This window comes from Schistocerca nitens, chromosome 4, assembly GCF_023898315.1.
Source record: "Schistocerca nitens isolate TAMUIC-IGC-003100 chromosome 4, iqSchNite1.1, whole genome shotgun sequence".
Classification (NCBI taxonomy): Eukaryota; Metazoa; Arthropoda; class Insecta; order Orthoptera; family Acrididae; genus Schistocerca; species Schistocerca nitens.
In genome coordinates this window covers 225,410,780-225,432,671 of record NC_064617.1, presented here as the reverse complement: position 1 = coordinate 225,432,671, position 21,892 = coordinate 225,410,780, and the positions used below count along the sequence as shown (strand labels likewise).

The 21,892-nt window shown below is 37.9% G+C and overlaps 1 protein-coding gene across 1 annotated transcript in view; it reads right to left on the bottom strand.

Moving 5' to 3' along the window:
- Window positions 1-8,331: 8,331 nt before the first annotated feature.
- The window catches only part of LOC126252778 (zinc finger protein Helios-like), a 73,823-nt gene continuing 60,262 nt past the window's right edge, over window positions 8,332-21,892 (bottom strand). Inside the window, exon 5 of the mRNA XM_049953707.1 lies at window positions 8,332-8,784. Within this exon, the coding sequence (XP_049809664.1) occupies window positions 8,332-8,784 (453 nt within the window). The remainder of the gene's footprint in view (window positions 8,785-21,892) is intronic.

The window sequence follows — 21,892 nt, the reverse complement described above, 5'->3', positions numbered from 1 at the left end:
TTTTGAGGAAGGTAAGGGCACTCATTGTCACTAAGTTGTCCAGGTACCAGCTTGCTCAGCTTCTTTCTTATTTATTTGCCTTTCTTTCTTTTACAGGTTTATTTATGGTACTAGTTATACCTCTGTGCTAAGCAGATTCTGATGACAATTACAAATGGGCATTAACTGGATGTATCTAGGCACCATGTGAGTGACACTTTTTTTTATTATTTTGCTTTTTAAATAATTTTACAAGATTTAAATTTCACTTTAGATCATGTGATTTGTGTATTCAGTCTAAATGAGTTAATGTTTCTGGTAGATTCTGTACAGTAGACTAAGTTGAGTTGGCTTCTTACACTAAATTCATATGAATGTTATTAAACTTCCCAATGGGGATTTCCTTAAACAGAATCCAATTTCATTACTCTCAGACTGTGTCACTGGCAGCTTGATACATACATATACTTCTGAACAAGACATATGTTTCCCCTGTCCAATACCCCATGATTTAAAAAAAAAAAAAATAGGTCTTGATACATTAATATTGTGTGATCGTTGTTAACTGAATGAGACAGGTATTGTATCTGAATCACATACATTATTATGCATATGGTAAAATTGAAACAAGAAAAATATGCACATATGAATTATGTTTTATTTTGCATGTGACTAGAAAACAAGTACAAAAGACAAAATCAAATGACAATAACAGAATTTTCAAGAGTACTTTACATAAAAAGTAACATTATCAGCTTATTAACACATATTAATTGTAAATCTTCATAGCAAAGAATGGAACTGAAGATTTTCGTTGCTTTCCCCCTTAAAGGAGTTGTTTATTCTTTACATAATTCATTTTTTAAAAAGAGTAAATTATACACTGAATATTTCTTCACACATAAAATAATTTTTTTCCTTATTAAAACCACAAAGTGACCACACATCAGGAATACATAATCACTCTAGTATGCATGCATTTCATGTGACTGCCTACAAATAAGACATAAATAATATGACCATGCAGTCAGTTTTGATACCACACAATTCCAATCAACTGTTTTATTAGCTGTTTCCCATTCCCTCAGTTCTGAAATAACAAGAATTTTTACATTTTCTAAAAGAGTTGTCAGGAAAGAATTTGAATCTTGATATTTACAGCATGATTCATCTAATTGAGATGTTTCTTTCACAGCAAGTTTCTGTGCAAGTAATGTAACAACACTGCAAACATTGACATGTACCAATTTTACTACATTATACAGCGTGTAAAAAACTCAGAATAAAATATTTTGAGACAATACAATAACAGTTATGGAAAAAGAGAGAAGATACAGTTTTGTACAGGAGAGGTGTGGTGATGGTGATGACAGCAGTGGCCATATGTGTGTGTGTGTGTGTGTGTGTGTGTGTGTGTGTGTGTGTGTGTGTGTGTGTGTGTGTATATGGGGGAATGGGAATGTTGACAGACTTTACACTGTACATTACAGACTGTAAGAATAATGTAACATTTTCTACATAATGCAAAATCCATAATGTTCCATTTACGATAGATTAATGAGTAATGGTGCCCTTCTATTGTTACCTCTGAATAATAAGATTACAACTGTTCTATCTTAGAGACAATGTTGTAACAAAGTACCTTGACAACACTGTTATATTATTAACAAGTGTTCTGTACTCCAGATGTGTGTTCAATGCATATAACAGTTAGTACAAAGAGTATTGAGCACAGAACATTATCAATAATGGATAGTGTTAAGCTCAATCCACAACTAAGTTTAAATTTATCCCCAACAGTAAACATTTTCTAATAAACACTTTAATGTGCAATACCATAAAGAAAAACTGTTCACAGTTGCTATCGCAAAGTGGTCATCCTTAAGTGCCATTGAACAAGAATAGTACAAGTGACTGAATCAAATCACAAATTATAGATGGTATGAGACACAAAATACTGTGAACATTATATAAAAACAAATATAAAAATAAAATTCATATACCAGCTTTGCCACATTTTTTAGTAAAAGTTTATCACATATAGCTTCTCCACTGTCAATTTCACTACTGTTTCCATCAAAATTAATATTCTGAAGCTCCTTCGATGTTGCTGAACAGAATAAATAGACTTAGTTCCTGTACCTGCATATCATTACTTCAGTAACACTTAAACAAGATTCTGTGACTGTCTCTCCCTCTCACACACCATATATACATTGAATAAACGTACAGGAATGTACTTATTTGGTGTCAACAACAAACAGAGAAAAATATTTCAATCAAATTTTCATATTCAGAGGTTGGAATAATTTCAAAATATATATGACACTGTAACTTTTATACTTATGTACACATTAACAGTATTACATGTGGTGACTGTTTTAATGAGAAACATGCCCATCAATGAAAAAAGAACACAAAAAGAAATTTAAAAAAAAAAGAGGTCAATAAGAAGCGACCACATTTCTAAAATGATGTAAAAGAAGAGTCCTAATCATTTCACAAATGCATTAATTATACAACAGAACGATAATATTAGCTGCCATTATCTTAGCTTCACACAGAAAACAACTAAATCAACTAGGAAAACAAGAAACTAAGATGACACTGTAATCACTCTTGGATATTACAGCAACATGAAAACTTTCTGTTGTGGACTAGGTATTTTCCATGCTGGGCACAAGTATAAAAAAGTTTCAATAGTATTAGAAAAGCAGCAGACCTGACACTGGAAAGCACAGAAGGTAGACTAGCCACACAAAGCATGGAATAATGAAGAAACTATAATGTTTTAATGTGGGTATTTTTCTCTGTACAAATCAATATTACAATTTCCATTTTACATTTTTTGCAAATCAATATGATCTCTCTCCTTGTAAGGTTTGATTAGTTCTGGCAAGTCATTATGTTAAAAAAGTGACTTCATATTACATAAAAGAAAAAATTATTTACATGGAGAATGAAAACAAGTATGTAGGGTAAAAACAACAAAAAGTAGGAACATTTTAACAAGAAGTAGAGCAAATCTTCAGCTGTATAAACAGTGGTCATAAAGTTAGGACTGGAATAGCAATCAGTGGTCGAAATCATGTCATAAACTTGAAATTTTATTTTCATTTAATATAATAAGACAAGAAGTAGTAAATGTACAGTTTGAGATTTTAACATACATGGGACATTCAATAAGTACGACAACACATTTTTTCTTGACCAGATTTGGTTGAAAAAATGTGCAACTTGTTGTGGTGCACCGTGGAATATTCCTGGTTAAGCCCCTATTGTTTCATGAATTTCTGACAGTTGGCAGAACTATATGCAGCCTTCAGAATGGCATCCGTATGGAGGTGTATTCCCAGCAGAGAGCTGTCATTGAATTTATTTTGATGGGAAATCAGAGCATCACAGATAATCACAGGCACTTAGAGAATGTCTACTGAGACTCAGGAGTGAATGAAAGCATGGTAAGTTATTAGGTGAAACATCTGTAATCATTGTAACAAGGTCACACAAATTTGTACGGTCTCCTGCGCTGTCCGACAGCACACAGCTGTGACTGCTGCAATGTTGGAACGTGCGAACAGTCTCATTCGAGATTGTCAACAGATCACAATCAAATACCTCATCGCTCAAGTGGACATCTTTGCTGGTGATGCCGACTCACTCATCCACCAGCGGGGGTACTCGAAGGTGAGTGCGCCCACTGGGTTCGTCATTGCCAACAGAAAAGAGCAAAGGAGGACCAACTGTGGGGAATTGCTTGCATGTTATGAAGCTGATCATGACTTTTTCACATGCGATGAAACATGGGTTCATCACTTCACACCAGAAACAAAATGGCATTCCACAGAATGGCACCACACCATTTTCCTCTGAAGAAGAAGTTCAAAACTTCACCCTCAGCTGGTAAAGTCACAGCAACAATCTACTGGGACTGTGCAGGGGTTATTCTGTTTGATGTCCTCCCTAACGGTGTGACAATCATTCCACAGAATGGCACCACGCCATTTTCCTCTGAAGAAGAAGTTCAAAACTTCACCCTCAGCTGGTAAAGTCACAGCAACAATCTACTGGGACTGTGCAGGGGTTATTCTGTTTGATGTCCTCCCTAACGGTGTGACAATCAGCTCTGAATTGTACTGTACTACCCTCACAAAACTGAAGAAACAACTTTAGTGCGTTCATCAGCACAAAAATGCAAACCACCTTCTCCTTCTCTATAACAACACAAGGTCTCACACAAGTCTGCACATCCAAGAAGAGCTCACGAAACTTCACTGGACTGCTCTTCCTAATCCACCCCACAGCTTGGATCTCGCACTTTCCGACTTCCATCTGTTTGGCCCCAATGAAGGATGCACTCTATAGGAAGCAGTATGTGGATGATGGGGAGATGTCCACCAGTAGAGTGATGCCATGCAGGCATAAAATGCATACAGGCCGTACTGGTGAGGTGGCATAATGATGTCACATTGAACAAAGATTATGTTGAAAAATGGGGTTTTGTAGCTAAAGGAGTGGGGAATAATAGGATTTATTGGAATCCTGAATAAATCCAACCTGCTTTCAGAAAAAAAGGTGTTATTGAACTACTTATTGAATGAGCCTTATATTTTGTTTTGGGACAGATGTAATAAGCCGTCCTGGAATTATACCAACATGTGATATGCTAACTGAAAAAAGACACTTATCAATATTATATATAGGCAGATGGGAACTATGATTTGAATTATAATTTTCAACACCAAGTGTGACTGAGAACAAACATAAATGTGGATATCATGACATTTCTCTGATAATAAATGTAGTGAGCAATCTGTCTGCTTCCAGTGTGTTGGGAAACATGATAATAATCATAATGCTACTAGTGTGCTTCTTTACTGTTCATGTTTAGACAATTAGGACCACATATTTCTTTCTATCGTCACACATGTAGAGATTAACTGATTTGGTTGACTAAAATCTTTGAAACGAAGACCTAAGGAAACCATTCTAAACTATTTATGCCACTTAATATAACATGTTTCTTCCTTGAATGTCAGTAGCACAGTTGAAAATATATAGTCATTATATGACCTACACATTACACACATTATGGGAAATATGGACACAACTCTAACAATATCAGGTAACTTACTTTAAATATGCAGCCGAACAGAATGAGTACTACCATACTGAACAGAACTACAGTACATTCCATTTCTCAATCAGCCGATTCTTTCTCAACTTTTTTCTCAATATATCATTTATCTCTTTGGAAAATTAATAGTTCTCAGTAAGTAAGACAAAGATTATATTTTTAAGGAAAAGAATAACACTATAATTTTTTAAAAGAATAGAGTAACACACAAAAATATTAAAGCAAGCACAGAAGTAACAGATATAAATATCAATTGAAACGTAAGTGTGTAAAATACGATAAATATACCAAAACAGGCATTAAATTTTGAGTTGTGTGTGTGTGTGTGTGTGTGTGTGTGTGTGTGTGTGTGTGAGAGAGAGAGAGAGAGAGAGAGAGAGAGAGAGAGAGAGAGACGAACAAGGGCACAGTAGCTCTACAGAACTCACTACAGAATACAATTATCATCACAACTGTTATGATCACTATCACATTCATGGCCCCCTGTAGTCAACCTGCTCTTACACTACAAGTTGTATTGTTATAAGAGGAAAGGTACATTGTTTCTGCTAAAAAAATTTTGTGAAGTGGAAACTTGGTTCTAAATTATTTTTAGGTCAAAAATATGATTTAGAAGAGCCACTTGTAGCCATTGGGCTACATCTGAAGTCATGTAAGAGCATACTCTAGCAGGCACTAGGTAATTTCACTTAGGGTAAGATCATATGTGCACCTGTTTCTTCCATCTGGTTACAAGTAAAAGTAATTTTAAGAATTTAACAACAAATATTATATTTTAACATTAGCTTTATGGCTTATGAAAATAACTTTCTTTCATATATTCACTATAAGGTACACAGCAGCACACTCCAAATGGCCATGAAATTTGGTTTTTTATATTTATTATACTGAAAGTGGAATAATGGAGCACAGACATTTATCCCACTATCTATTTTATATGGAAAGAGGACATGAGTAATACAGGGACCAAACTCAATCATTTCATGGATAAAATGTTTTTGATGGTGCTGAGCCACAGTCATGCAGTATTTTTGGAAGGAATAAACCACCATTTGACTGTATAGCACTGTATTTTTCTTCTTTACTTTCTAGAGCTTGACTTCTTTTGCATTACTGAGTACAATACTAAAAGTTCTTACACCATTAACATACCATACCTGGTAAAGCCAATCCAAAGCATATAAACACTACTAGCCTAGTCTTGTTTGCCTTTTGTGGACTGACTTTACTGGATATGACATGTTAATCATCCAAGAATTTTTAGTATAATACTCAATAACAGCACAAAAGACAAAATCTAGATAGTACAGAAGAAAAATACAGTGCTATGGCAGTTTGTTCTTTCAAAAAAAAGCATTTCATGGGACCTTTTACTGCAAATTTTCATTTAATATATGACATGAGAGACAGTGAAACTACTGAAAAATCAGTATTAGTGTAGAACACGACAAAAATAATTAAATGATAACGACAATTTTCAATACAGATTAAAGAGATATTAGTAAAGTTTTCTGACAATTCATCAGTTTCAGAGTGGTCGAGGTATACATAATAATGGAATTCAGCTGTCACTTGATTGAGTAATGATTCTGACTGGACAGAAGTTAATTACCCTCATTACAGTCTACTCTGCAGTTTTCTCTGGATGTATCTAAAGCAAAAAGTTGCAGTTAACTTCAGCATAGTAACCATGACATTTCCAACACTCAGTAGCTGTACCCTACATTATAAGAATTCTATAAAACTGTGTGCAGTAGTAATGTTAATAGAAGTTCACAAGGGAAATTCAGAAATGATATGATAGTTTATCAAGTTAATTACTTGGAATGTATAAGAGTATAACAAATATATTTTATTACATTTTCAAAGCAGAGGAATGTTTCCTGTGAAGTAGAATATAGAATATGTAGTAATCTTTGCTCATAGCAAAGAAGCGTAATATTTGGACTTGTTTTGAAGGGGACGGATGTTGTCACAAAACACATGACATTTAAATGTAATTTCACTTCATTGTTATCTCTTGTTCTTAAAAAAAATCAAAGGCACATATTTCCAAATGGTCCTGTATTTCTTAAATGTGCAATTCTTTGTAGCTTTGCTACAAATAAACTGTGTTTTATAAAATTAATAGCATTACCACACTTGGTGCATCTCCCAGAGTGTCATGAATAAATAAATAAATAAATAAATAAATAAATATTAAAAACATAAAAGGTACAACATAGTATTTCCAAATAAATGACTCACATTTCTTAAATATAAATAGTTCAGCACAGCCTCAATTGTAACATAAGACTTTGTACTTCTCAAATTCCCCAAATATAGAAATATATATGTATATATGTGTACTAGCCTTGCATTTTGTCACAACCACATACTTTCTTTAAAACCCTTACTGTACATATGCCATATAAATACAATTGAGGAGTAATATATTAAACTTTATTGTGCAAAGGGTTGTATAGATATAGAATATACATTTATGTAAATAATGCATTATAAATATTTCTACTATATGTGGAATGTTAAGCTCAGATGAATAAAGTGGGAAATGAACTACAACTGAATTATTAAATGAATCTTAACAATAATGCACTGTGTTCCCAAAAAGCAACCAACAGTTTTAATATTAAACTGTGGGTATGAATATGTACTGTAGAGGGTGGCACATTTTTTTATACAGACAATCAACAACTTCGGTGTAACGAAGTATGCAGAGTATATTTGCATAAGAGCTGAAGAATTAAACATTGCTTAGGGGTTATCTAACTGAATAACATGAATGAAGATTACACAGTACTAAACTGATGTATATGTATAAGCCTAAAACTTTTATTAAAAAATTTACTTGTGGGTGAAAAAGCCACAGGAAGTAGGCTTTGCAATGACTGGTAATCAGAAAAGGAATTTTTGGGAGGAGGGATTATGGGGGAGGGGGTAGAGAAATTCATTTAATAAAGGATGATAAGTTTATGGACGGTAAAAGATGTGGAATACTCAATCATCCTGACACTCAGTCATTACAATACCATATTCGTCTTTTATTAAGAGTCAATGTTTGCCCTCTCCCTCTCCTGAAAATGTTAACAGCAGGACTTCAGAGTATGAGGAGCAAATGTATGATTCAAGTAAAATCCATAACAACTATAACTTTCACATTAACAACAAGACAAAATATGCCACTCTCTATGTATCGGATACATATGTGGTTGACCTCATTGATGTGTCTTACTGAGTAAATGAGAATTAAATTCATAAACATTTGAACACTGTTCCCCACAGATATTACATTTCCATGGATTGCTGTCAGAATGACAGCCTTTATGAAGGAAATATAATGTCTGATCAGGAAAAGCAATGCCACAAAATACACACTGAAGAGCTGATGACGGAGTGCCAATTCCCGTGCCACGCCGAAGAGGTGCTGGGCGCCATACTGTTGATGCTGCAGAGTCTGGTGGTTGATCTGTACCAGTTGATGTAATTGTACCATTCACTGTTCCCAACCCAGATCCCTGTCGGAGCCCAAACGGCAATGAAGCTGTGCTCTCAGGATGTGGAGAAGGTGCAAGAGGCCGACTACAGCGAGGTTGGCTTCCTGGGCGTGCTGTTGTTACTGTTATTTTCCGCTTGAGATCATCTCGCAACAGTGATTTAAGTGGAGATACCTGTTATAAAAGAATATAAAGAGAATAAGTAAATGATGGTCTACAATCAATAAAAGTGAATTACTAATAATGAAACATTTTTAGATGAAATAGAGACCAAATATGAAAAAAAATTTCTGAATGATAATAATCTGCTGCGTTAGACATCATTAGCACAATTAAAATATCCTTTTACTTTGGATTCATCATGGCAACACACCCTCTGGCTGTATAGCCATTTTCAAACGATGTGTAACATAATACAGCAAATGGACAAAACTATAGTTAAGGCATTTTTCCCTCCTTTATTACAATTTTGGAATTTTTTTCCCTCAATACTTAGGCACAAGAGTAACTAATCCTGGAAGCATTCCCGAGTATCCAATCAACCAAACACCTTTTATAGTCATTTCAAGTCGTCTACCTCTGCGCTGTTGTGAGAACCAATTGAGTTAATACTTTACCATGGAGCTTTCATTACACTTTCATTACACTTGGTGTATTGGCTGCAATAAGTAGAAGGTTAATTTATAAGACTGGTATTGTACCTGGATAATCCAAAGAAGCATGACATATGGTGCAGAACTGTGAGCAGTGGTGGCATAGTAATAGACTAGAATATTGTATAGGGTGAGTGAGTGAGTGACAGAATACCACTTCGAGGATGAGGGTAATATTTTGGGTAAGAATATCCATCATCTCACAGCATAAAAAACGCAAAGACCTGGTAGAGTCAAGAAAGGGGTATACAAGATTTGAGAGGTAAGTGAGAGGGACTAAGGAGGCCTGAAGTGGCAGGGGTAAAATGAGGATAAATTATGAACTCAACACTGAGGATATGGAGCGTGAGAGAGAGAGAGAGAGAGAGAGAGAGAGAGAGAGAGAGAGAGAGAGCAAGGCCAGGACAGAGAGGAATGGAACAGAATATGGCAGGAGCGGAAAGTGTGAGGGCAATGGCTTGGAAAGGAGATAGCTAAGATGGGAATTAGTGGTATTGAAGGCCAGGGGGATTGCCAGAATGAAGGATGTTCTGGAAGGACAGCTTCCACTTGCACATTTAAAAGGAGTTAATGCTGAAGGAGAAGGGATAAGGATACTGAACCAGCTGTTGAAGTGGTTGAATTTCAACATGTACAGCATATTCCAGCCAGTTAATTATTACATTTGCTCAGATGTTTCATGGTATTGCAGCAAAATTGGTATGTGACATAATTTCTTTCACACATGTCCCTACTGCTACATATCTGTCATTCACCTAAAGGGATCGGCAACCCTCAGACACTGACGCATCATGGGTTTGCATATGTTCAAGGCATTGCCTCCCTGGACTGTGTTGATCACAACAAGAACCACAGACAGGAGGACAAGTGACACCAGAGGTCCACTATGCCAGGGACCAAACTCCTTTGCATACCAACTACATAGAGTGACGCAAGACAACATGTTGACAGTTCACTCCACTGGAGCTCTGGGCCAATTAATGTGCTGGCTCTTAGTAGCCCGTAAGTCAGAGCCTGATCAGAAACCACCACAGAGGGGCCTTGTTTTTCCAGTGATATCCTGAGATGTACCTGTCAGCCAACTATGCCGAATGCTAAACCTCCATCATTAGGGTTTATCCATGGCATAGTGTTCACACCCCACTATGTTTATTCACTGTGTGTTCCAGCCATATGGCTTTTAGTGCACAGGAAGATGTATTATTTTTTAATTGAGAAGGGTTTTCCTTTGTTATTAAATATCTCTACTGTGGTTTTAATAAACCCTTGTTCTTGTTTACCTGTACCTTATTATTTCTTATTAAGCATCTCTCCATGGGAGAGACAGCACCTACATCAACTGGAGAGGAAATACATATTCCTCAAATGTAGTAGGAAGTAATAGAAAAGATAGGTGTTGCACCTGCAGTTCCGTTTTTCAGGGCCCGGCTGGTACAGGAAGTAATGGTTGGTGGGTGGTCCACAATAATGACAGGTTTGTTGGTAAGCTGGATGGGCATAATATTGTTTGTCTATAATGATTCTGGCAAGGTTATCAGCATATTTGGATAACTGCTGCTTATGACTTTAGAAAATTGCTGAGACACAACCACATAATCACACAATATTTCATGGGTATAGAGATTGAGACCTTAGTCAGTGGAAAGAGTAACAAAGACAGAATTGTAGTTTTAGGTCATATTTAATTTTTTATTTCATGGATGTGATACTGGACTCATTGAGAAGGGATTTTGGAAAAGAAAATGAATGGGAGAGGAATTCCTGGAAGGTTACCGGATTTGTATGTGTGTCTTGTGAGAAGGGGTAGGGGGGTGAGTGGGTGGGGGGTGGGAGGGGGTGCACAAGGACGAATGATGGAGGAGGATCATGGCTGGAGGGAGAATTGATTAATACAAGTTTCAATGTGTCCTCTGACTAGTGTAGTAAGCTAGCGAACAAGTAAAGGTACGCAAGTCTTTGACAAGCTCAGCAGAGACACCTAGGATCACAGATGAGAGTTGGGCCTTTTGAGAGGAATGAAACTTCTGCAGGGGTCAAGCATTTAAAGGGAAGGTTGACAATGTTGCTGTGAGCCAGAAGTAGGTGTTCCAGAGCAGTGTGTTTATGGAGCAAGAAGGAAGTTCCTGTGGATGTGGGATAAGAGCAGATGGGTAAGGCAGGGTCTAGGAGCTAGGACTGGTGGAAGGCTTCGATGGGAGTGGTGGTTCTTTGGGAGCTACTGCTACTCAAAGGCAGGGGTAAGATTTAAATAACATTTTTTGTATTCTATGGATCTGGGGTATGAAAAGAAGTCAAGTACATACATTTTATTTAAGTGCAATACAATAGGGACAGATTTCTGGGGTGCAGAAAGAAGTCAAAATGTACATTTTATTTAAGTGGAATAAAATGAGATGATTTAAAATTATGAATTAGTGATAATATCAATAACCTAAACTAATATTTCTGGAAATTTCAGTGGAGATACTCTTCACTGAAGCAGGAGTAACAGAAAGTATTTTGATTTCATCTTAACCACCATTACACTTAAGAGATTTATTATCCCCTTGTAGGTTGTTGAATGTGTGTGTACCCTTATATCTGACTCCTTTCTGTATTAACTTTAAAGTCTAGAAGTCTTTGTAGATTGTTGTTATTGGTCCCAATATTATATTCATACTTCACTCTTCACACTATTTTTTGAGGGAAGAGGAACAGAATTTTACTCCCAAAGTATTTACATTCTACTAGAACTTTCATACAAAATTATATGTATTGTAGATGTTCTATAACTAATACCAGACACAGATAAAAAATCTACTCACCAAGTGGCGGCAGAACACACACATAAAAGGTTATAATTAGGCAAGCTTTCAGAGACAGTGGCTCTTCCTTCAGGCAGAAGGACTGAAAGGGAAAGAAGAGGGGTGAAGCAAAAAGAATTGCCTGGCAATTACCACTCATTTCTGGAAACTGCATTTTGTTTTTTGCCAATCCTCACTCACATTGTACATTCTTCCTGCTGCACAGTCTCCAATATTCTCTGCTTCTTCAATAATTTTAAGTTTAGCTGTGTATGAGCAATAATGAGAGCTTGTAGCCATAATAACAACTTTACACACTGTTAATACTTTACTTCTAATGTGCTACTGACGCATCACAGAACTGGGGCCACAACATCACTATTGTATAATGGGATCTGTTGTTGGAGGTGGAGCAGTAACAACCTTATTATAATTAATCTGCACACCTCAGTTTTCATCCTTGAATTCGGCAGAAAAAAAGTGCAGATTATTCAAATTGATATGCTAGTCTAATCCTGTCTACGCGTTCTCTAAGGTATTGATACTTATATATATTCCTAAATTCATCACTTGAAGTTTCTTCTAGAAACTTTCCAAGTAGGTTTTCATGGGAAAGTTTGCATCTACCTACAACCATCAGCCAGTTCAGTTCTTTCAGCATCTTCTGGCACTCTCCCATGGGTTGAATAGACCTGTGACCATTCAGGCTGCCTTTCTTTGTATCAATTCTGTATCCCCTGTTAGTCCTATTTAGTACAGATCCCAGAATATTCCAGGTTTGGTTATACAAGTGTTTTTTATGCAGTTTCCTTTGTAGTCTGACTGCACTTTCCTAGGACTCTACCAATGAAGTGCAGTTTCCATCTGCTTTCCCCATGATTGACATAAGTGATCATTCCATTCATATCCCCGCAAATTGTTACACCTAGGTACTTGTATAAGTTGACCAATTCCACCTCTGAATAACTGATATTATAGTCATAGGATAGCATGTGTTTTTTTATAAAGTGCAAATTTTTACATGTCGAAACATTTAAAGCAAGTTGAAAATATTTGCACCTATCTGAAATCTTATTAAAATCTGATTGAATATTTGTGCAGCTTGTTTCAGACTTTACTTCTTCACAGATAACTGCATCATTTGTGAAAAGTCTGAGGTTAATACCAATATTGTCCACAAGATAATTAATACACTACAGAATAGCAAGAGTTCCAACACACTTCCCTGGAGCACACCAGAAGTTGCTTCTTCATCTTTTGATGACTCTCCACCCCAGATAACTTACTGCGCCCTCCCTACCAAAATATCTTCAATTCAGTCACAAATTTATCTGCCCTATATAATCACACTGTTGATAATAAATGCTTTTCAGAAATTGAGAAATACTGCATCTACCTGACTGCCTTGATCCATGGCTTTCAGTATACTGATATATACATATCATGTGAGAAAAGTGTGACTTGGATTTCACACAATTGAGATTTTTAAAATCCATGTTGGAAGGCACGAAGGAAGTCGTTCTGTTTAATCTACTCCTTAACTGCATAGAGGTGGTTGACCACAAACTCCTTCATGGTTGATATGAAATTGCTTCTGTCAGTTATTATTTTTGTGGATTTGGGTAATGCATTATGGAGTTTGATGTGAGGATGGAGTATGCCTTTTTGTAATAGTGCTCTATTTGTCTGTTGTTCATGGACATCATTTATGTGTCTTGTGTGTTAGCTATGTACAGATTAATTACATGTGGCATGCGGACTGTTAGTGTTAAATTTTTCTTTCATAATAATTACATTTTCCAGTACATAATTACACAGAAGTGGTAGTATTTAATTTTTTTGAAATAGCTGCCTGCATGATGATCTTTAGTCTACTCATTCCATTACTCTAATAATCATTTTCTATAATCTAAATGATTTCAGTCTTGGGTACTGACTGTGCCATTTATTTAATGTGTTACCTTTATGACCTTTTTTATTTCATGGAGGTATGATTTAATCCAGTTACGTGCTGCTCCCCTAATACCACAGTTCAGAATCTTACTAAGTAATTTATCATTACTGCTACTATTGAAGGATTTTGATTAAGTTTAGGAATGTGTTCAAGGGATGTTCCTGCCTATCTAGGCCCTGTAGCATTTCATTTAGAAAAGAAAAGATCACTGTTTTGGTAGACTGTTTTTTTGTCCTAAAACCATATTGTGATTCTCTTTTATTTTAAACTTACTTAAAAAATCAGAAAGTCTTTTATACATTGTTGAAAATATAGACAGTAGCAGTATTCTAACATAAGTCTCCTTCTATAATACTTTGGAAAAGACCGGAAAAACTGAAGTGGACTGGCAACTAAAGTGATTTGTTTATCTTCAGTTTGATAGGTGTTGTCAACACAGCATATTTAAGTTTGTTTGGAATTATATCCTAAGACATCAGTCTACTATAAATACAGCCTTCAGGCAGTCCTATAAGTCAGCACAAGATTTTGGACCCTGCGAAATACTGCCCACAACCAGCAGAGCTGTTTCTTTTCTCTGGTCTGATGAATTTTGTCGTGTCCTTAGTGGTTGCATTTTTGAAATGAATGTCTGTAGGTGGTGCATGCAGTGTCAACTGAAGTAAATCTAATGAATATTTCTTAGTGGGGAGAATGTTTGCCGTATTGAATTTGGTGACCAAATGATTTACTGTGTCATCGGTTCTGCCACAGATGTTTTCTGAGGACTCATTTTCATTTGCATCACTATTTTGGTTTAATAATGTCCCAAATTATTTTTGTTTTATTTTTGGAGTGTCTCATTTTTTGAGTATAGTGCATGTATGTCAATTTTTCAGTAACACACTGGAGGATTTGGCAATACCTGTGGTAGTTGTGTGTTTCAATTCTTGACTACAGCTTGTCCTTTGTATTAGGAACAGCTCCCTTTTCTCAACACATGATACTTTAATCCCAGGAGGTGTTCATATCCTGTCCTCATTTCTGGGGTTAGTTTTTCAATTCTTGACTACAGCTTGTCCTTTGTATTAGGAACAGCTCCCTTTTCTCAACACATGATACTTTAATCCCAGGAGGTGTTCATATCCTGTCCTCATTTCTGGGGTTAGTTTTAGAGTTAAATTTTCCATCTATAATGTCTGTTTTATAAATCCCTTCCAAATGTTCTTCCCATATTTTCTGTCTAAATAGAGTGATTGAGTTATCATTTGTGATTCTATGATCAGGATGTAACAGATCAGTATATTTTACTGTCAACATTTGACCAACATGGTCAGATAAACCTTGGACTACTGATTTTATATCCAAATTGTGGTAACAGTATGTAAAAAGAAAATGACAATGACTGCTGCACTACATCCTTAAGTCATTGTAGGGAACTTTGCTGTGGTTCATAATCCATAACTGGATCTCAATTAAGTCCAGTCATCCTTGTTCAGAACTATCTGACAAGATCAATATTAAAGTCTCCCCAACAATGATTCTCCAGCTCAGTCTGTCTGAGCTCATTTTAACAGTCTCTAGCTGCTTTACGAAACATAAAGTATTTCCTGTTGGCAGCTATTAAAATTTAAGTATTACTATTGTGACAGCATTTAGGGAGCTGTTGAAAATAGTACTCATTAACATGCTGATTTAGAGTGACCTCCATGGATTCCATAGTAGGCACCTCAGTTATTTAGAGGATTCTTTCATGCCTTCCCCAGAGCTACATACATGTGGTCATTCCATTTTAAATTGATCCTGACGGTTACTGCTAGAAGATTGACAGTTGTGGCTGATTCTAGTAACACATTGCTGACTGTATATTCAAATGACATTGGGTCTTTTTACCTATAGATATGAATGAAAGGAGAAATATTTAACAAAGATATTGCAAACAGCAAAGAACAAAAAAAAAAAAAAAAAAAAATAGAAAACATAAAATGGGACAAGACAGGTATTAGAAAGAAGGTGACAGTTTCAGGCAAAGGGTAAAGGGATCATACTAGAATATGCTGAACTAAAGATACCTTGTCAGTAATGAAAATTAGTCTATCAAAACAACTAAAAACTGTAACAAAGCTGGTGGATTCCTTCCAGTTGTTATGTCTTTCTCCCCCCCCCCCCCCCCCCAAAGTAAATATTACTTTTTTTCAAATTTCAAGATATTTTCAATTCTGTCATTTATATGGCATGTGCCCAGTACCTAAAGATTTTGAAGATTGTCTCAGGGTTTGTCCAACATAACTTTACTGTCTATTAAATTCCTTTGATTTTCAGAAGTTAATGAGCTATTTGGTCTGCCATAACAACCGTGTTAATTACAAAATGTCAGTAATTTCAAATCTCATTGTCACTGTTTTTCTGCAAACATGTACACAATTACTAACTTCTTGATAAAATATATGAAAAAGCTATATAAATAACTAAAGCATTCATACAATCAGTCATGAAAATATGTTAGCAACATATTTCACAGTAAGTGAGATTCCTAGTTAATGCATCGTTAGTGAAATAGAATCCCATATTTAGGCAAACTAATAAATGTAATTCAACAGATATTATTGTAGTATCCAAAAGTCCTTCTGAAAAAGAATCGCCCTCTACTATTCAGTTACTCAGAAATGTAAATCTTTAATTGTAACATACAAAAATCCTGTAAACAACAACAGCTAACTCCAGTTTTAATTATTGTGAATTTATAAAAAGAATGTGCTGGAAGCCATTTTTAGTCAATCTTTGTTGAGTTTAAAAGCAGTAATACCTGTGTTTTCTGACTATTTTAAATGATTAATTGATCAGTGAATGTGTAATAAATTTCATGGACTATGTTAATCATCCAAAAATAATTAATACAAACTGTGACAATAGGACCAGGCTATGACCAGCATTAATTACTGTCCACATCATTGAAGGTTGGATCTAAGGGCAGTGATGTAAGAATTTCGATTAGTGATTTGTTCACCACACTTGAACTTTTGGGAATAGTTACTTCAGTATTACATTACTGCATGCGAACAACCACATTATAGAGCACCAACCAAATGAAGTCAGTGGCTATCTGTTTATCTGTGCATAATTTAAATAGAAGAAACTCAATTAGGCCATAAACAATAGGTTATCCAACATCTAAGTGCAAGTAAAGTGTTTGAACTGTAGATTACATCACTGACAACAGCCTACTTTTAACATCCATTTTTCAGTCAGATTCAAAGGAGGTGCAACTAACAATGGCATATTTGTACAGGTTACAAAACAATAAAAGTATAAAGAGAATAAAACAGGAACTTATGTTGACTAAACACCACATTTTTCCAATTAATGGCAAACAACACAATAATTAACAACGAAAAGTATTCAATGATTCAGACCATTGGTGGCTACACCTCAAAAAACCCTAGACTTATTGTGTGGTTCAGTTTTATTGATATCTTCATGAAGTGGCCTCAAGGCCAAGTCACCCTATCCTCATTCCTCCACAGCCTCCAGCATCTTCTCCCCCAACCATTTCACCTGGCTTCAGCCCAGCGTGCCATCTTCCTGGCATTGACCTTCACCTCTTTGATGACTCCATCCGTACCTCTGTCCATATTAAGTCCATTAACTGTCAACAGTATCTGCATTTTGACAGCTGTCCCCTATCCCCACCACAAAGTGCTACTCCTGACCAACTGTGGAGTGGTGAGAATTGCTTGCCCAGCAGGCTGAATGTCTCACAAAAACTTTCACAGACAGGCACTATCCCACAAGCCTAATCAGCAAACTTTTTTGATGCCATATCCTCATACACCCCTCCCACAACCCTCAAGAACCAGCTGCAAGGGAGTACCTCCCACATCATCCCAGACTGAAGCAACTGAACAAGTCCTTCTCCAGGGTTTCGACTATCTATTATCATGCCCAGAAATTAAGAACATCCTGTCCACCCCTCCTAAACTGGTATTCTACCACCCAAACAACATCCCTATCCCACTCTCACTCTCAATGCATTGCCAAAGGAGTAAAGTACATGTGGAAGAACCAGGTGCAAGACCTCCCAGTTCATCACCCCCCCCCCCCCCCCCAATCCTACTTTAGTTCTGCCTCAAGTTTATCCTGTCCCATCAGAGGCAAGGAAATCTGTGGGAGCAGCAATGTCATATACCAGCTCTACTAAAATTTCTGTACAGCATTTTGTGTGAGCATGACCACCGACTAGCAGTCCACCACTACACTGTGGCCAAGAACAGAGTTGACCAACCAGTGGTGGAACACACTGCTGAGCACAACGTGCTAGAGCTCAATGGCTGTTTCACAACCTGTGCCATCTGTTTCCAACTCCCCATCACCAGATTTTCTGAACTCCGCAGATGGGAGTTATCCTTGCAACATATTCCTTGCTCCCGTAACCCTCCTGGCTTCAATCTCCACTAACCCCCTCGACCCGCACCCTCTACCCAACAGTTTCTGATTCCTCTGTTGTGTCATCACCTCCAAATTTACTTCATCATTTTCGTGCAGTGCACAAAAATCACCAGCCTCAGGGCACATGCACCTGCTGCCTCTCCCTCCCACATTGCTATCCTGCACACTTGCTGCCTCCTTCTGAACCACTAACTTCCCCTGCCTAAACCCTCTTCCCGCTGCCTTCTCTCTCTCTGTCTGCCCTGTTTGACATAACCCCTTACTCCAGTCCACCAGCCAAACTGCAGTCCCAGCATAATCAGTGCAATGTAGCTGCACAGGTGTGTGTGTGTGTGTGTGTGTGTGTGTGTGTGTGTGTGCTCAAATTGCACTACAGGATTCATCCAAAAGCTAGCAAAGTTTGCATTCTTCTTTGCGTGCCCATCAACTACTCAATTGGAGAATTAGTTACAACAGCATGATAAAAGAAACTACCTACAAGCATTCAATTAAGGTTGAATATTCAAATATTAACAATTATGCAACAAATTGTATAACATGAATTTTCAATCTCTTCATGGCACCAGAAAAGTATTCTTTTGGAACTGTCTCGGGTTTGTCAGTCATAGTCATGTGAGTGTACCCGATCAAATCAAGTCTTGAACACTTTGGCTTGCATCATTTTTGGCAACAGGAAATAGTCCACATGTGACAAAAAGTAGTGGATAAGGTGAACGGTGTAATGCTGATTTTCAGCAAGGAATTACCTACTGACTCAACAAAAGAACCAGGCAGGAAACCTATCCCTGAGTGGAATCAAATTAACAAGTATTTTACAGAAAGGATAGATTGCTACTCATCACATAGAGGAGGCACTGAGCCGCAGGTTGGTACAATCAAAAATAGTGCTGGAAATGCTCAGCTTTCAGACTATGTCCTTTATCAGATGCAGGAAAAAAATAAATAAAAATAAAAACACACACTGCCAGTGTTGCACCCAGACTGTAAAGCGTCTCTGCAACTGTGTCTGTGGTGAGCATCAATTTAGCTGGGGTAGGTAGTGAAGGTATGGACGAGGTGTGGGACAGGGAGCAGGATGGACAGCAGGGAAGAGGCAGAAGGTGTTAGTGCTGCATGTGGGAGTGTGCAGGAATATGTGAGGACATGATAGGGCTGCTAGATGCAGTATCAGGAGGCTGTGCCATGGGCATTGGGAGGCTGGAAGAGTGAAGAAGTAGAGAGGGGGAAATGACTAAGTACATGTGTTGAGATAGAAGATATGTGTAGTGTATGTATAGTGCTAGAGTAGGAACATGGAAGAGGATAGGCAAGCAGAGGACAGGGACTAGTAAAGGTTGAGGCTAGGGCTATGGGAATGAAGGATATGTTGCAGGGACAGTTGCCACTGCACAATTCACAAAAGCTGGACACAATGCAGTTGGCACGGGAGGTGAAGCAGTTGTTAAAATGAAGCTCATCGTGTTGGGTGGCATGCTCAGCAATTGGAAGGACCAGATGTCCCTTGGCCATAGTTTGGCAGTGGAAATTTTTGTGGACAGACAGCTTGTTACCAGTCATGCGCTCATAGGCTGTGGCACATTGTACGTCACACTGCTGCTTTCACCGGTGGCCCTGCCATTTCTGTAGAAGGAGATGCCTGTTATAGTAGTGGAGTACATGGTAGTGGGAGGATGTAAAGGACGGGCCTTGCATCTACGTTTATTGCAGGGATGTAAGCCATGAGGCACGGGCTTGGAAGCAGGGGTGGAGTAGAGTCAGGCAAGAATAATGCATAGGTTGAGGGGGCAGTGGAATACGACTCAGAGAGGGGTGGGTAGGATAGTGGGGAAGATATTTTTCATTTCAGGGCAAGATGACAGGGAGTCGAAACCCCGGTGGAGAAAGTGATACAGTTCCTCCATTCCCTGGTGGTACTAGGTTGCAAGAGGAGTGCTGCTTTGTGGCCAGAGAGTGGTATGTGAGGGATGGTAGGTGACTTGGAAGACAAGGCACAGGAGATCAGCTTCTGGGCAAGGCTGGGAGGATAATTTCGGTCTATGAAGGCCCAGTGAGACCCTTGGCATATTTGGAGAGGGGCTACTCACAACAGTTGGTGGAATGACCTTGGGTGGCAAGGCTGTGTGGAAGGGGCTACTTGGTGTGAAATGGGTGGCAACTGTCGAAGTGGAGATGTTGTTGGTGGTTGGAGGTTTGATGTGGATGGGGGTACCGATGTAGCCATCCTTAAGGTGTAGGTTGACACTGAGGAAGCAGCTTGTATGGACTGAGGAGGGCTTGGTGAAGCAAACAGGGAAGACATTGTTTAGGTTCTGGAGGAATGTGGATAGGGTGTCATCACCCTCAGTACAGATCATGAAGGTGTCATCAATGAATCTGAACTAGGTGAGAGGTTTAGCATTCTGGATGGTTAGGAAGGATTCTTCTAGATGGCTCATGAATAAGTTATTATAGGCTGGTGCAATGTAGGTGCCCACTGCTGTACCATGGATTTTTTTGTAGGTGAGACTTCAAAGGAGAAGTAATTGTGTGTGGGGATATAGTTGGTCAAGGTGACCAAGAAAGAGGTTGTATGTTTGTGGTCAATCAGGCAATGAAAAAGGTAGTTTTCAGTAACGACAAGACTATGGGCACAGGGGATGTTAATGTAGAGGGAGGTGCTATCAACAAAGGTGAGCAGGGTGCTGGATGGTGAAGGAACACGAACTGTGAAGAGTTGGTGAAGGAACTTGTTGGTGTCCTTTACATAGGAGGGTACGTTACAGGTAATAGGATGAAGGTGATGGTCTGCCAGGGCAGATATTCTCTCTATGCGGTCACTGTAACTAGCCACAATAGGGCGTCCAGGTTGGTTGGGTTTATGTATTGTAAGAAGCATGTAGGAGACGGGAGTGTGGTGGGTGGTGGGGGATGATGAGGGAGGTTCTGGGAAGAGGTCTTGAGATGAGTCTAAGGATTTGAGGAGGGACTGGAGATTGTGCTGGATTTCTGAGATGGGGTCACTATGGCAGGGCTTGTATATGGACATATCTGACAGCTGGCAGAGTCCCTCAGCTAGGTAATCCTTGTGGTTCATAACCACAGTTGTGGAGCCTTTGTCGACAGACAGGATTATAAGTTCAGGATCAGTTTTTAGGTGGTGGGTTACAGTTATTTATATGGATTCTGGGTGGGATTCCATACTGAGGGATTTGGGGAATGATGAGGAGTTAAGTTTTGAGGTTAGGAAATTGTGGAAAGTTAACAGGGGATGGTTTAGGGGCAGTGGGGGTGGGGAGGTGGATCACAGTTAGATTGAAGACTAAATTGAGTCAGGCAGGGCAAAATATTGATTTTGGATTGAGTATAATTGGTAGGGCTCGTGGTGTGAAAGCATTTCTACCGTGGGGACCACAAGAAGGAGAGAAGGTATTTAGCAAGCCCAGCATGAGGACTGATTTTTCTGTGATACTGAAGGTTTTGGCACCAGG